Source organism: Folsomia candida, unplaced genomic scaffold (assembly GCF_002217175.1).
Source record: "Folsomia candida strain VU population unplaced genomic scaffold, ASM221717v1 Fcan01_Sc013, whole genome shotgun sequence".
Classification (NCBI taxonomy): domain Eukaryota; kingdom Metazoa; phylum Arthropoda; class Collembola; order Entomobryomorpha; family Isotomidae; genus Folsomia; species Folsomia candida.
The window spans coordinates 2,251,023-2,265,819 of record NW_019091205.1 but is presented as its reverse complement, the minus strand read 5'-3'; the positions used below and the strand labels follow the sequence as shown (position 1 = coordinate 2,265,819).

The following is a 14,797-nucleotide window of genomic DNA, read 5'->3' as shown; positions in this document are numbered from 1 at the left end:
CCGTGAAGAACTACTATCGCTGGAACTGCGGCTCGTGCTGCGAGTGGCGCTGCGGCTTCTGCGATTATCGTTTTCTGAAATAGAAATTAAATTGTAGATTCAAATAATTTTTTCTGTTTTCTTTGCTTTTGAAGCAATTTGCTTAAGAATATTTCTGAATAAAATTTCTGAAAGAAAAAAAACTTACTTTTTGTCATGATGAAAAATTTTCTTCTTGTTCACAATTCAAAGTTAACTCCTCGAAATTATTTCTTTGACTAATACGACTAAATGGAGATCGTCGTCTTTTATATCGTGATTTAATCTCAAAATTGAACATGATGACGACAGTAAACAAGAATATAAAATAATACGATAACAAGTGAATACTTGCTTGTTAATGGAGTGATCTAATTAATTACTTTGTTGTGACTATGCGTATTATCTTCTTTGTTTGAGTTATTTTCTTTGTAACAAGAGGTATTTAGTAGATTGTTATTAAATTATTTTTTATTTATTTTTAATACTTCTTTCTGTGTACTTGATCTTTGACATTTTAGTCTTCATGATGTCACTTCAGTAGTATAAATATGAGAACCGAATTATTTTTAAATTCCATTTGGTATTTGATTATACACCCGATATCAACACGCCAAATTGTCACAAATAATTTAAGCTATCAACTCACAAAAGTATGATACACATACGTAAATTATGTCAGCTGATGACATAATTACTTAATTTAATTGAGATGATGATGATATAATAATTATAATAAACTTTCTTATTATTTAGACGCAAATCTCGGAATTTTGTCGTATTGTCGCTGCTGTTGCTGCTGCTGCTGCTGCTGCTACTACTCGCGGCTGGTGATGCTCGAAGGAATGAAACAATCTATGTGAGTACGACCACCACATTTATGTATAATGACAATTTAATAATTAAATACTGTAGCAGACTGGAGAACGAGCGGATTCTTTTATAAGCGGAGGAATATATGCGTTTTCACTTCTCTCATATCAATGTGCGTCCTTGCGAATTTATGATTTATTCAATATTTAATCTTTCTTATCCTCATTTCGTGTCATAATTTTTATAGATGAATTCATGGAAATCTTGTACGAGATGCATCCCATGTGGACTTCAATTCGCCTCAGCAAGGCGGTTCGAAAAACACGTTGCGAATCACAGAAGGCCTTTTAGATTATATGTATGCAAGTTATGTAATTTAGAATTCACTCAACACAAAGCGTACGATATTCATATAAATTCACATAGATACACATAGGTCACTGATAAATCACGCTATTTTGAAAAATACTACGAAATTGTTACTAAATTTCACACATACATTACATTGCTAGTTTCACTCTCGGAACGCTCTAGATTTGTATAATTAATAAATAATTTCGTATTTGTACAGCTAGTACCGTTCCGAAAACGACTACCTTATGGACATCCAACCGACCGGAAGTCACAACGTCGCCACCAGATTATAGGAAAGTGTTGCTGTTCTTCCTCCCCCCAAACCCAGAAAACCCCCCCGACGCCTAACCTGCGAGGAGAGAGCGGTCATGTTAGAAAAGCGAAAGAAGTCCACCCCAGAAATCCTCGGTCCCCTCGTCGCGACGGCAGACGGGCGAAAAATCTATGAAAATTATGAAGTCACTTTACAAAATGAGAATTACGTCTGCGTCACATGCGGCTTTATTACTGGGCCACAATACACGAATAACTGGCGTCGATTGTTCGTTATTAAGATGCATACTAGAGATTTTTAGCACATTTTTAATAATACATTGTTCAAACGTAATAAATACAGACGTCGAAAATCGTAAAATAAATTACTCGTTATACTATAGTATATTTTCATTCCTATTTTTTATAAGTAATTTCCATCATAATATATATATCAAAAAATCATTGAAATAATTCATCAAGTGACATACATAAATAAATTTGCATATGGAGTTACCACGGTAACCGTCGTAAGGTAGCTTAACCACCCTGGGTAAGAAATATATTGTATGCACATATGTATGCACAATGTACATTGTACATACCCATTAAGCTTTAGCTCTGCACTTCACCTTGACTGCCAGCCGAGCAGAGTTGATGTCGCTACTGTCAACTGTGCATCTATTAAGCTTGCGCATACAAACACATTCCTACCCCAGGCTATGTAGCAGCTGAGCGGTGTTGATACCGCAACTTTGTGCACACAGCGTGAGAGTAGGAGACGTTTTCCTCGGGTAGGCTAACTTGAAGGTTATTTACCCGAGCAAAAATTCGGTCACGTTTTCTATACTGATGAAAAATCATCATTTCACAACAAAAATTTACCCTTTATGCAATTTACATGGTGTACATCTGCTTATGCAATTTACATGGTGTACATCTGCTTATGCAATTTACATGGTGTACATCTGCTTATGCAATTTATATGGTGTACATATGCTTATGTACGTTGTGCGTGGTAAGGTGGTAAGCATATTTATTTTGCACGAAAATGACCAAACAACCAAAGACCACATCAAAATTATTATCCCACTTCAACCTGTGTGCATAACTTCATGTAAAGTGCAATCACTAGTATTGAAAAATTGTTAAAATTCTCCAAGAAAAACTTTTTTTCTAGGTTTTTGAATGATTTAGGGTCTAAATTTTTGACTAATAGAGAATTGTAGAAGCAACAATTTAATGAAATTCGTAAAAATATGCATTTTAACACATACTTAAATTGGAAAATACATGCACATCTGCCATCATTGAAATGATATTATATATGTATGTATGTAAATATGTATTTATTGTCAAATTTTCAGCCGTTTTGCAATGGATTTTTTTACCCATGACATGTTCTTAATCTCAACTTTAAGGTGGCCATTGAACCCCAAGAATTCAACCAATTACTCCTGGGTGGGGAGCGGGGCAGAACGAGCAAATACGAAAAAATAAATGCAAAAAACTACCCACAATGACCCAGAATAACCTGAGAACGACCAAATTATTCCTCTCCATCTAACAATTTATGGAATTATCTAAGGAAAGCCATACATCGCGGTCAACTAGCTAATTTAGTACCAAAGTACGCAGAGGGTATCCGTCCATAAGGACAAGTGTGGAGGTGTCCACAGGCCGGACCGAAAGTCCGGCCGTACCGGGGCCCGGCAAGATAGTATGGTGACCGAAAAATAATAATTCATGATAAAACAAAAAAAAACACGCACTTATGCGTACTAAAATATACGCATGTATATTTCAGTTATCGATATTTCGCACCAGTAGCAATCTTGGTAGTCAGGACTGTCCTATTGGGAAACAAATCTGTTTTCGGCATAAAAATCGTAAAGGGTAATGGCATATGATGTATTTAAAGACATCTCGAATTCAGCAAGAAACATTCTTGCAAGTTCATGAAACTTGCGGGACGTGTTTTCGACACCCCAAATTTGTGTTGAAAACAATTCTTTTCACGAGTTCTGACGTGTCAATGTTCTTAAAAATCTCAAACGAGGAAATTGTCCCCAGACACTATTACTCTTTCTGTAAGAAGTTATAAAATCTGGATCACGTCGAACAATATAGGTCTTTTAGATGTAAAAATTACGTTTCCATGGGACCATTTTCATTTTACTCAATACAATAATACAAAAAATAAGAATACCCTTATTTATCCATTTTCATAATGCGCTAATTTTAAACTATTTTCTTACCAAACCTGCAGGTTTTCAAAATCCTTTAATTTTTCGAATTTTAGCACGAATTTAAAATTTTGAAAATATGTCTCCCCTGAATAGCTTGCCTGAATTATTATGAATCCAATTATAGCAAAATTAGAATTTCAGTATTTCTTCCCGTTTTTGAAATTTTAATAAATAGTTACTTACCTCGTGTAAAGTTTTGAATAAAAAATATTGCAATTGCATTTTTAATAAATCAAAAACCTATAATTCAGGATGGGCATGGTTTTTGAATTTTTGAATTAGACCGAACCTTGGAAAAGCAAGAGGATATTGGTAGCCCGAGGTTTTGGCTGAACATATTTTAAAATTTACTCCTCCTGCTCAAATTAACGCATTACAAAAAATGCAAAAATATGGGTGCGCTAATTTTTCGGGATCAAAAACAAAAGGAAAATAGTCGCATGGAAATCTGATCACGACCTGCATTTCGACATAAATTTGCTAGGTCAGGGTTCAATTGCTGTGCATTATGTTTCAGTTTTTCCGTTTTGTTTCCGTTCGGAACCAACGTTAAACACCCAAATATATTTTTTGGCCTTAGTTACGAAAATAATTTAAAGAAAAGTAATACACTTTGATCATAATAAACGAGAACATAGGTTTTAAAAGAGATTATATAGATTTAAAAAAAAGTTTTTGCGTATTTTGAAATGAAATATCAACTTCGTGCAATATAGTATTCTTACCAAAAACAGTAAATTCTAATTTACTGATTTTCCTGAGTGGTGGGATGTGTATACTTTCGCGAATTTTTGTTATGATTACCGTAAATACTCTATTTATAGCCGGGGCTAAAATCCAAAACTGAGGAGGGGAGCTTCACCACCTGCCCCTCTCAGATCTTGATGTGCTTTGGATATGTGGTAGTGTCCCATGAGTGTACTAAAACCCTGAAGTGGTTTGACTCCATGGCCACAGTTATTTTTTACATATCTATGTAAAAATAAACTAGATTTTTTCGTATATTTCTTGGTAACAGAACGAACGATGGACTCGTTACCCCCCCCCCTTCCTTGACCGGTTCCGCCCTAAAATTCCCCACTGTAATGCAACCTTTTCTCAATTTACACCTGGAAAACTAATGAAAAATGTATATTTACTACATGCGTACACTGAAACCTTTTGGATGACATGAATTCAATATGCTCGGCGTATCATTTTATACCCCCCACCCCCTTCATAACAATTCGTAACGCACTTCCCATGACCCCCCCTCCCCCCCTCTTGCGTTACGTAATTTATGGACGGCCCCTAACCGGACCAACTATCGCTTTGCACCCTGTTTTTGGTCAAGGAATAGGTCATAACTCGAAATTTGGTGATAACAATTTTTGAATTTTTCTTCGACGTGGGTTTCTCCACATATATATTGCGTTTATATTTGAATAGGTCGCAGGAAATTTTTGACCGGAAGTGACATCTGCGGTCTGTTTAAGCGTTGAAGCGTGCTTTGAGCGGAAGCTCGAAGCACGCTTTAAAGCTTAAGCAGACTGCAGAGGTCACTTCCGGTCAAAAATTCGGAACGACCTACTAAAATTCATACTGTACATATATGTGGGGAAGCCCACGTCGAAGAAAAATTCAAAAATTGTTATCACCAAATTTCGAGTTATGACCTATTTCTTGACCAAAAACAGGGTGCAAAGCGATAGTTGGTCCGGTTACCTGTTGTATTTGCCAAAACCTACACGTCTTGAACAATTAAATTTTTTTCGAACTCCGCCTCGGGGATTTTAGGTATCGAATTTCAAAATCTTCCAGTTTTGGAAATTTTTTTTGAAAACCACTCCCTGCTGGGGGTGTGGTCAACGGTGCCTAATTACTTTATCACGTTACCCCATCAAGTGGGGTGTCAGTTCAAAGCTCTCATCAAGGCCTACATAATTACGAATAACATCTGGATAGTATGGCCACACCCACGGTCAGGGGGTGTGGTCAAAATACAAATTTTTGTTTTCATTTCGATTTTGTTTTCAAACCTCCGAAGCTTGTCGAATTTTAACCCGATTAAAAAAAATTGTCAATGTTTACTTAGAATTACGTGAAGTGAATTACAAATAAATTCTGTGTAAAATTCTGCCGAATTGCATGAGCAGAACTCAAAATGTTCTCCGGTTTCCATTTAATTTATCTATGTACATATGCATACATACATATTTACTTAGCATCCAATTTTACGCAGTTAAATAAAATCTCGGGGTTTGGAAAAGTATCAAAAAGTTGAAATCATGAAATCTTGGAATCGCATGAAATGTGTTCATGCATTTTTCTTTGTTCATCAGCTGGAGGAAATTCAGTCTCACTTTCACTTTTGGCACGAGTTTGAGCCCATCTGCTCAAATTCCTTGTCAACATTTTCCTCAGTTTTTGTCTCAAACTTAATTAATTAAGTAATTATTGGCGACAGCAATTAAAGAATTATAAATTTATGGTGAGTGTAGTGGGCAAGTTATTCAACTCGAAGGCACATAATTTTCACGTAGTCCAAGTAATTCCAGCTTGTAAAGATTATTAAGAACTTCTTATTTATTAAGGACGGAACAATTTCAAATTTTATTTATTTCTCACTGATAAATCACTCTATTTTGTAAATATTATGAAATTATTACTGAATTTCACACATCACACATATATTTCTAATTTGATTTTCGAAACGCTCAACATTTGTATAATTAATAAATAATTTCGTATTTTGTATTTATACAGCTTCTCGAAAATTATGGAGCCAGAATCCCTTCAACGGACCGGAAGTCACACCGGATTACTCGATAGTGTGGTTCCTCCTCCTCCCCCCAAACCCAGAAAACCCCCCCGACGCCTGACCCCAGAGGAGAGAGCGGTCATGTTAGAAAAACGAAAAAAGACCATCCCAGAAGTCCTTGGCCCCCTCGTCGAGACGGCGGACGGGCGAAAAATGTACGAAAATTATGAAGTCGTTCTAGAAAATGAAAATTACGTCTGCGTCACGTGCGGCTTTATTACTGGGCCACAATACACGAATAACTGGCGTCGATTGCGCGTTATTAAGATGCACATCAAGGCGAAACATTTAAGTAAGTTGAGAAGTAAACAAGGTGGATTTTATGTCGTTTCAAGTTGACAATCTTTATATTTTCTAGATGCTTATCGATGCGATTCGTGCGAAAGGAATTTTACCACGCATAAATGGTAATTGGACTGTGTAAAAAATAGAGGTGTCCCAACGTATCTTCACAGATTTTGGTCAAACCAGTGTTAATCTTGTGAAATTTGCAAAAGACATGAGCTGTCAATTGGTATTGCAAATATTACAAATATCTACTAGATTTCTCAATTGTTAACTCGATCGATCGATTTAAGTAATATGTATGTATGCAATTTGCAAAAAGAAACTAAAAAACAGCCCGATATATTTGCATCCGAAGAAGGGAAAACGCGTAGTAAATTTGGAAAATGTAAAATTTGTCGACTTTCCGGTGCCCGTTTTCTCCGGATGCAAATATTCGCCAACTTGCGAATTGGGAAATCTTGTCTTAAAAGGCTTACACTTTCCATTAATTAAATTTGTGATTGATTGACACTAATTTGGTCAAAATCTGTAAGCATTCTCTGGATGACACCCGTTCCAGTGGTCAAAAGTTCCTTAACAAAACATGCTAATTAACAAATTAACCTTCTCCCCTTAAAGTTACCAAGGCCACCTCCGAAATGTACATCACCCCGAAAAACTGACCCTCTATTTATGCGACCTCTGTGGAAAATCCGTCTCCGACATGGACACGCACTTATGGGGGCACAAGTCCCCCGAAGAAAAAGAGGAAATCATCAAATCTGGCAAAGGCTTTGCAATCCTACCGTGTCCCAAGTGTGGCAAAGAATTTGCCGGGTTTGATAAACTCGCAGCCCATCAAATCCAGGCTTATCGGTGTAAAGGAAGTGAACTATATTCCCCCGAATTAATTTTCGGAATTAGTTCAAACCGGAAACTGCCATGTCCCACGTGTGGCAAGATGGTCTTCCTAGTCAATCTCGTCCGGCATGAATGGACCCATAAAAATGCGGCGGAAAAAGAAGAGACTGCCCGGCTCGGGACAGCGCCAATGGTTCGGTGCAGTATTTGCGACAAATTTGTGTATCGCACGGATTACACGAAACATGTCGAAGCTCACAAGAAACTTGGGGACAAGACGCATTTCCACTGTGACTGGGAGGGGTGTGGTCGCAAATATTTGGAAGAGGAGCATTTAATCCGACACAGGAAAATGGAACATGAAGGTGTCGAACTTGCCCTTAGTAAGAGAGATTTAAGAATTGGAGTCGTTTCACTGCGATGTCCAGGTGAGATTTTTAAAAAATCTTGGTATATTATGGGGTGAAGCCCTATTACGTAGGTGTTTTATTATTAATTTTCAAAAGGTATGTTCCGCACTGTTTCTGACCAAAATTTTGATGAAATAACAAACTTCAAATACATTTAGGAGGCTGTGATTTTTTTCAGCTCTGTGGGTTAACATAAACACTAGCAATAAATCGGCAAACTTTACCTCGACGGAAAAAATGCTAGATTTGCAAATTAAATATCGTAGTGTGATTTAATTTTTAATGCTGGATCGGCAATACGTGTTGCAGATTTATGGTTGAATCCTTAAAATTTACGATGAAGACTGCCCAACACAAAACACAAATTCAATTGGGTCAATAATTTTAAATGATGGCGAAACGAGGTCTCGGACAAAAAGTCGCCAGGACGCTCAAAATCCGTTTCTTCCACAGAAAGGCTCCGGAAACTAGAGGAACAAATAATGAGAGATCCGCGATTGAAACTGTCCTATTTAGCAGATAAGATGGGTGTTTCAAAACCAGCAATTTGTTCCATGTTAACTGAAGACTTAGGTATGAAAATGGTTTCCGCCCGTTGGGTACCAAAATTGCTTTCAGCATCTCAAAAACAGGATCGAGTCGACTTTTGCAATGCCAATTTTAACCTATTAAATGAAGACTTGAACCTGCTCAATATTTTATTAGTTGCATATGGTACTTGGGTTTACTATTATGACCCGGTGACCAAATAATAATTCCCTCAATGGAAGCACGAGGGGTTGTCACCGCCCGTGAATTGAAAAGTGCAAAAATCTGACAAAAAAATGATGATGACCATTTTCAAGGATACCAAAGGTCCCCTCCTTATAAAATTTATTGCTGGTAATACTGCAATAAATGGGGCCGTGTATGCAGGAACCCCGAAGGAGCTGCGTCCTCCGGTTGAAAAGAAACGTGGGGTCAAAATAAAGAGTTGGCCTTTTTTTAGACGACAACGCGCCACCTCATACCTGGCTTTTTGCGAGGGTTAGTGCAGACGAAAATCGCTTTACCTGCACAAACCACACCCCGTGCAGTCCGGACTTGACCCTTAGTGATTATTATTCGTTTCGAAACTTAAAGAAAAACATCAGGGGAAAACGGTTTTCGGATGATAATGAAATCAAGTCGTAAATTTTGGCATATTTTCGAGGTAAATTTTAATGAGTTATTGCTAGTGTTAATGTTAACCTACAGAACTGAAAAAAATCACAGCATTCTAAAAGTATTTGAAGTTTGTTATTTCATCAAAAGTTTGGTCAGAAACAGTGTGGAACATACATTTTGAAAATTAATAATAAAACACCCACGTATGTGTTCGTTTTGTCCGTCCGAATGACGAATTATGTATGTATTTATGACCGCGTGCGTAAAGTTATAAATGTTTAATTTTTACGTAGTTTCGGCCCTGCCATTTCGTTTCACTCTATTGCTACATTTCGTTTGGCACGGTTTATCTGAAAATATTAATGAAAACATATGTATATTTTATTTCAGACCCATCCTGCTCCTCGCGCCGTTTTACGACACAACTCAGCCTGCAAGGTCACATTGGTCGTCGCCACGAGTTCAAGGTCCGAGCGGAGCGTCCCTTCAAATGTGAAATTTGTCAAGCTCGGTTCCTCATCAAGGGTGATCTCACCCGACATTTGAAGAACCACCGTCCTCGTGAAGACTTCACGCTGACGTGTCCCCAGTGTCCCATGCTGTTCTTTAAGTCGAGCTTATTAAAGACGCATTTGACCTTGGAACATGCCGTCCCAAAGGAAAGCAGGACCGAGCGGGATCGAAAAATCCGCGAGGAAGCTAAAAACCTCGGCGAGCGGCCCTTCGAGTGTGACATTTGCCATGCCAAATTCCAGGTCAAAACTGCTCTCGGCACGCATATGAGCAAGCACCGTCCACGGGAAGAGTACACGCTGTCTTGTCCCCATTGTCCCGCATTGTTTGCCTTCAAACAACCGTTAAGGTGGCATTTAACTGTGGAACATGCAGTGCCGAAGGAAAGCAATAAAGTGAGATTAAGAAGATATTACGACCTAAGGAAAGCAGCAGAGGCTGCTAAGAAGGCTGTCAAGAAGAATGACGACAAAGTGTACGTAGTAAAAAAAATAGTTGGTTAGTTTAGTAAATACACTCTTAAAAATAATGAGGGTATTCATAATTCCTTGGTATCCTTAGTATCGTCGTAAAATACATAGTTAACTAAGAAAAAACAGTGGTCAGCTTAAGTTTAAACAGTTTAAGATGGTAAACTTACTAATGTGACTTTAATGCCAAAATCTCGCCACGTTTTTAAAAATTCCAGAACTTATTTTACGACACGAAAATTACCACGGAGTTATGAATACCCTTAATGTTACTTTCAAGCCTTTTACTCCTCAACAAGTTAACACAGTACTCTGAATTTAACTTAGCATATAATTCAGAGTGCATTCACTTTTCAAAAGGGTAACATTATTTTTAAGAGTGTACAATAAATTCTGCAAATTGCAAATTGGCTTCGTGAATTCCTACTTTTATAACATTTCACCTTTTAATTAATTTTCTTCCCTTATATTCTTTCAGTCCTCGGAAGAAAAACTCTCGCCAATCGTCACCATCCCGGAAAAAGGCCATTTCTCGTCCAAAACGTACAAAAATTGAGCATAATCCGGATGAAGAAATTGAAATTAAGAAAGAAGCTTGCCCCATTCGGGATGTCCTTTCTTCCGAAGGGGAGGAGGACGACGATACACCCAATGATGAAGCAAAGGTTGAGATTAAGTCTGAAGATGAAGAATCAAACGGTGACCATGATAATGATACAAATTGGTCACCATTTAGCGGCGAGATCAAATCTGAGGATGAGAGCAACAGTGATATTGACGGGGAGGGTGAATACAAGGGTTTTAAAATGTTAACTTTTGACGGTAATTCGTCGTCTGATGAAGACCATGGAGGAGATGAAGATCCACTAAAATTTTAAAATAATTATAGTATTTATGTATGTAATAAGGGTATTCATTACGAGTTTTCATGTTCGCGTCGCGTCGCAACATAATTTGGAAAGAAATCACTAGTTTTGGAGATGCGCAAGTTCACAAATAAATTTTTTCAAGCCCAATTTTTTTGCAAACTTTGTGTTTTTTATAACAATGCAAACTCGTAATGAATACGCTCGATACATATTTTTGTATTATTGTAGACTTCGTTTTGTACTTATTTTGTCCAAATTTCTCATGGATAAGTTATTTATGACAAAGTATGTAATAAATTAAGTAGTAAAGCACATTTACATACATATGTACATACTTATATCTAATCTTTTACCTATCTAACTCAACATATTTAAATACTTTCAGAAATCTTGTAGATATTTGTTCTATGTAGCTATTTGCTGTTTCACCCTCGTAACATAAATGCATGACGTAGTAAGCAATTTAAGTTTCAAATATTTACAACTCGAACATATAAGGTGTTGGAAAATATGAGGCAAATAGAGTACGAATGGAGTTTTATTCACATCAGTTATCTAAATATGTATGATGACGATGTTCATGAATGCCGTCACAATATATGCATTAAACAAGTTAGTGTATTCTTTCCTATGTAAATATTAAGCTGGCTGAACGCATGTAGATACATCCCTATATATGCATGCACGGTCAGTCACCATTGGTCACACACAAAGACACACGTGCAAAGAGTGAGGTAGTGGCATTGTTGAAAATGAAACATAATCCATTCTTTAAATAGAAAGGTTCGGGTTAGGGTAGTGACTACAAATGCCACTTTTTCCCGTATGTACATATGCATGTAAAAGGGTTGAACTTATGTAGTCGGCCACATCTTTTGTTAGATAAAATTCTGACCAAAATTGAGGACCACGTTTCAGTATTAAAGACTCAAATACGTTGAGAGATACATTTCGATATTTAAAAGCATCCAAGACAACACCGTAATGAATGAAGTTGAGGTAGTTTTAAATTTTCCTTAAGTTTCAAAATGTTTTAAATTTTGGTCAAATAGTTTTTTTAGACCTAATTTATTATATCCAAGTTTCCATGATTCTACATTTTTTTGTAGATTTACAAACATGATCGTAACCTGAATTATTTTTTGGTCAAGTTTATTTTACAAAATTTGATATTTCCAGAAAGCTGATCCGCCCCCACTGCGTGACGCTCTCGACTGCACAATTTGCCTGGAGGCTCCAGCATCACCGATTAATCGGTGTCAAAATGGTCACATTGTTTGTGGCATCTGCGCAGGAAAAGTGGTACAATGTGGTCTTTGTAAAACCAGATTGCAAAAATCCATTTTGGCGGAACGGCTGTCACGACAGGTTAGCAAAATCAGTATGTAAATAAGCATTAGAAAATGTTACTAATTTATTTGAATTTTTTGTTAATCTAGCTGGAATTGAAACGCAATTGTCCCAATTCTGAGTCCGGTTGCGTTAATCCGATAGCCGCAGCAGATTTCAAGGACCACGTGGCGACCTGCTACTACAGGTAAACGGTGAAGAATCTTTAACCGATGTTTTCATATTGTTTCATTTATTACATGCAGATCAAGGTAATTAACGGTTTATTTTTTTAGAGACGTGACATGCTGCTTGAATGGGAACAACACACTCGAGAAGATCGCCATCAGCGATTATCCCGCGCATTTGCAAAAGATTCACAAGATTAAATTCACCGAAATTTCTGATGGAGAGTGGGCCACTGGAGAGTACCACTTTTTAATGGATGGTGACAAATTCGCAGGTATGTACATACATAAACTGTCTTTGATTTAAGTGCTTAATTAGCATATTGGAATAATTATGAATATACATATGTAGACTCTCGACAACGTGATATAAACATGATATTGAAGAAAGACAAGGCAATTTTCTTGATCCATTTTTGCAACGATGCTGACCAGTACAAATTTTGGGTGAGCTTACTTGCAGACGCAAAGGAAGCGAAGAAACACTCCATCAAGCTGAAAATAAGCAATCATATCGATGTCGAAACACAGGTACGCAGTGTACAAATAAATAAGTATGCATCCGTATTTCTAAGAGTGTGCTGTACATAAACTCTTAGAAATCAAGTGATAAAATTATAAACGATATTCATAAGACTCATAGGTAAATACTATCGAATTTTTATAACCGGTCACCTCATCTGCATATTTTGAAGCATTAGCGAGAGACATGCAGTTCACTGAAAGTATTCAACGTATAAAGCCCGTATCGATGATAATGGGCATAGTGAGACTTATGTAAATGAGATGACACGCCTAAATACGAGGACAGTGCATATATGTACATTTATGACTCTACTAATGTGTTATTGATAAGTAATATCCTTGAGCAAATCAGAGCTCGGTACCAAAGTTTGGCATATCTAAGTACCACATTTTTACCGACTAGTATAAATAATTTTAATCGCGAGTGGTAGTAATTTTAATACCAAGAAATCAGCATACCTGCATGACAATGGCAGATTTGTAATCCCGTAAAAATAGGTAGAAACCAAGGATTCTTAATTTACGGTGTTTGATTTATTATGCATTAGATTGGACTATCGTTCACCGTTCCTGCTCTGGCGTTCCACGATCTCGCAAAATTGGAGGACAGCCACTGCGCGGTGATCCCAGCATGTGCATTCGCAACGCCTGGGAGGGGAGATTCATTTCTGCATCGTTACGTGTCGTTAATTTTTAAATACACGATAATTTAATGCACTCTTACTTGACAATCTTAGTTGTACTCCGAAATTTTGTCTCATTATGGAAAATGTATAAAAACATTTCGTATGTAAATATGTACCAATAAGAAAAATCTGGCCAAAACTGGAAAAAACTATATGGCGCCGAAAATGGGGTACAGGTCTGTCAATATTGAGTCAAAATGTGTATGATTGTTCGCTCAAATAAACAACAAAAAATCCATTAATAAACAAATGCTGAGGAGCATTCATGTACATATGTATGACGTTAATACGTGGTAATAACTAGGGGTACTTTATACCGTATTTATTTATGGAATGTTTCATAACCAGACGTCGGATATGAATGACCGATAAAACCTCAAAATATGAATGAAAAATGACCGTACAAATCCCCAAAATATGACCATAAAAATGACTTCATTTTTTTAATTTTTGGCTTAATTTTTTGATATATTTTCTTGTAATGCTCAATTTTCATCAATTAAACAAGTTCTGGGGTGATTTAATTCATTCCAAATGAATTAAATCACCTAAGGCGAAAGTCAACGTAAATTTCTGAAAGTTTCTCACAATGAATCATTGTGAAAAAACTGAATTTTTTGTCATTTTCTGTTTAGTTGCCAAATCTTAGAATTTGGCCAACGATGATAAAATGAACGAAAAAACCCCGAAATATGATCGGGAATATGAATATGTCCCAAAACCCGAAAATATGACCAATATGAGAAAATATGCTTTGACCTACGTGACCTACTAGTGACCATAAACATTCTCAGAAAGTTTGGGGACTGTAGGGCAAGAAATGGAAAAAGTCATTTTTCATTCATATCCGACGTATGTTCATAACTGATTCTGCGAAGAAATTCAAAAACTAATAATCATACTTAATATAACTCCTCGTTGCTATAACCACCTTGTAATATTGGGCATAAAGCATTTGAGTAATTCTATTGTTTCCTATTTATTTATAATATTGGTAATTTACATGTGTGTAAGAAAATCAGTCACAAATTCAATAGCACCTTAAGA

The 14,797-nt window shown here is 36.7% G+C and overlaps 2 protein-coding genes and 1 long non-coding RNA gene across 8 annotated transcripts; all 3 read left to right on the top strand.

Annotated features, from left to right (window-relative positions):
- Positions 1 to 554: 554 nt before the first annotated feature.
- LOC118437367 lies at positions 555 to 1,536 on the top strand. Of its 3 annotated transcripts, XR_004836053.1 has the most exons (4): positions 557 to 877; positions 937 to 1,003; positions 1,079 to 1,189; positions 1,403 to 1,536. It is a non-coding gene; the product is annotated as an uncharacterized LOC118437367 (long non-coding RNA). The 3 variants fall into 3 exon arrangements; XR_004836054.1 differs by lacking the exon at positions 1,403 to 1,536 and having other exon boundaries at positions 555 to 877; positions 934 to 1,003; positions 1,079 to 1,230; XR_004836052.1 differs by lacking the exon at positions 1,403 to 1,536 and having other exon boundaries at positions 559 to 877; positions 1,079 to 1,230.
- Positions 1,537 to 6,041: 4,505 nt separating this feature from the next.
- Positions 6,042 to 11,336, top strand: LOC110855639 (zinc finger protein 493). 4 transcript variants are annotated; one of them, XR_004836069.1, is made up of 7 exons: positions 6,042 to 6,156; positions 6,432 to 6,778; positions 6,845 to 6,893; positions 7,393 to 8,042; positions 9,561 to 10,181; positions 10,632 to 11,049; positions 11,251 to 11,336. XR_004836069.1 is itself a non-coding variant. In XM_022104047.2 (7 exons), the coding sequence occupies exons 2-6, from the start codon at positions 6,445 to 6,447 to the stop codon at positions 11,029 to 11,031; spliced, it is 2,031 nt and encodes a 676-aa protein (XP_021959739.1). In that variant the 5' UTR covers positions 6,042 to 6,156; positions 6,432 to 6,444; the 3' UTR covers positions 11,032 to 11,049; positions 11,251 to 11,336. The 4 variants fall into 4 exon arrangements, 3 of the variants coding, with proteins under 3 accessions (XP_021959739.1, XP_021959740.1, XP_035712236.1); XM_022104047.2 differs by having other exon boundaries at positions 9,561 to 10,158; XM_022104048.2 differs by lacking the exon at positions 11,251 to 11,336 and having other exon boundaries at positions 10,632 to 11,244.
- A 137-nt stretch (positions 11,337 to 11,473) lies between these two features.
- On the top strand, positions 11,474 to 14,050 carry LOC110855536 (E3 ubiquitin-protein ligase SINAT5). The gene is made up of 6 exons (XM_035856344.1): positions 11,474 to 12,021; positions 12,202 to 12,390; positions 12,462 to 12,559; positions 12,648 to 12,814; positions 12,892 to 13,070; positions 13,613 to 14,050. The coding sequence occupies exons 1-6, from the start codon at positions 12,007 to 12,009 to the stop codon at positions 13,775 to 13,777; spliced, it is 813 nt and encodes a 270-aa protein (XP_035712237.1). The 5' UTR covers positions 11,474 to 12,006; the 3' UTR covers positions 13,778 to 14,050.
- The last annotated feature ends 747 nt before the right edge of the window (positions 14,051 to 14,797 follow it).

Coding starts and splice junctions, on each gene's coding strand:
- LOC110855639 (XM_022104047.2), top strand. CDS start 6,445: ATGGAGCCAGAATCCCTTCAACGGACCGGAAGTCACACCGGATTACTC. Junction 6,894..7,392: donor AATTTTACCACGCATAAATG/GTAATTGGACTG, acceptor CTCCCCTTAAAG/TTACCAAGGCCACCTCCGAA. Junction 8,043..9,560: donor CGTTTCACTGCGATGTCCAG/GTGAGATTTTTA, acceptor ATTTTATTTCAG/ACCCATCCTGCTCCTCGCGC.
- LOC110855536 (XM_035856344.1), top strand. Junction 12,391..12,461: donor CGGAACGGCTGTCACGACAG/GTTAGCAAAATC, acceptor TTGTTAATCTAG/CTGGAATTGAAACGCAATTG. Junction 12,815..12,891: donor GGATGGTGACAAATTCGCAG/GTATGTACATAC, acceptor ATACATATGTAG/ACTCTCGACAACGTGATATA.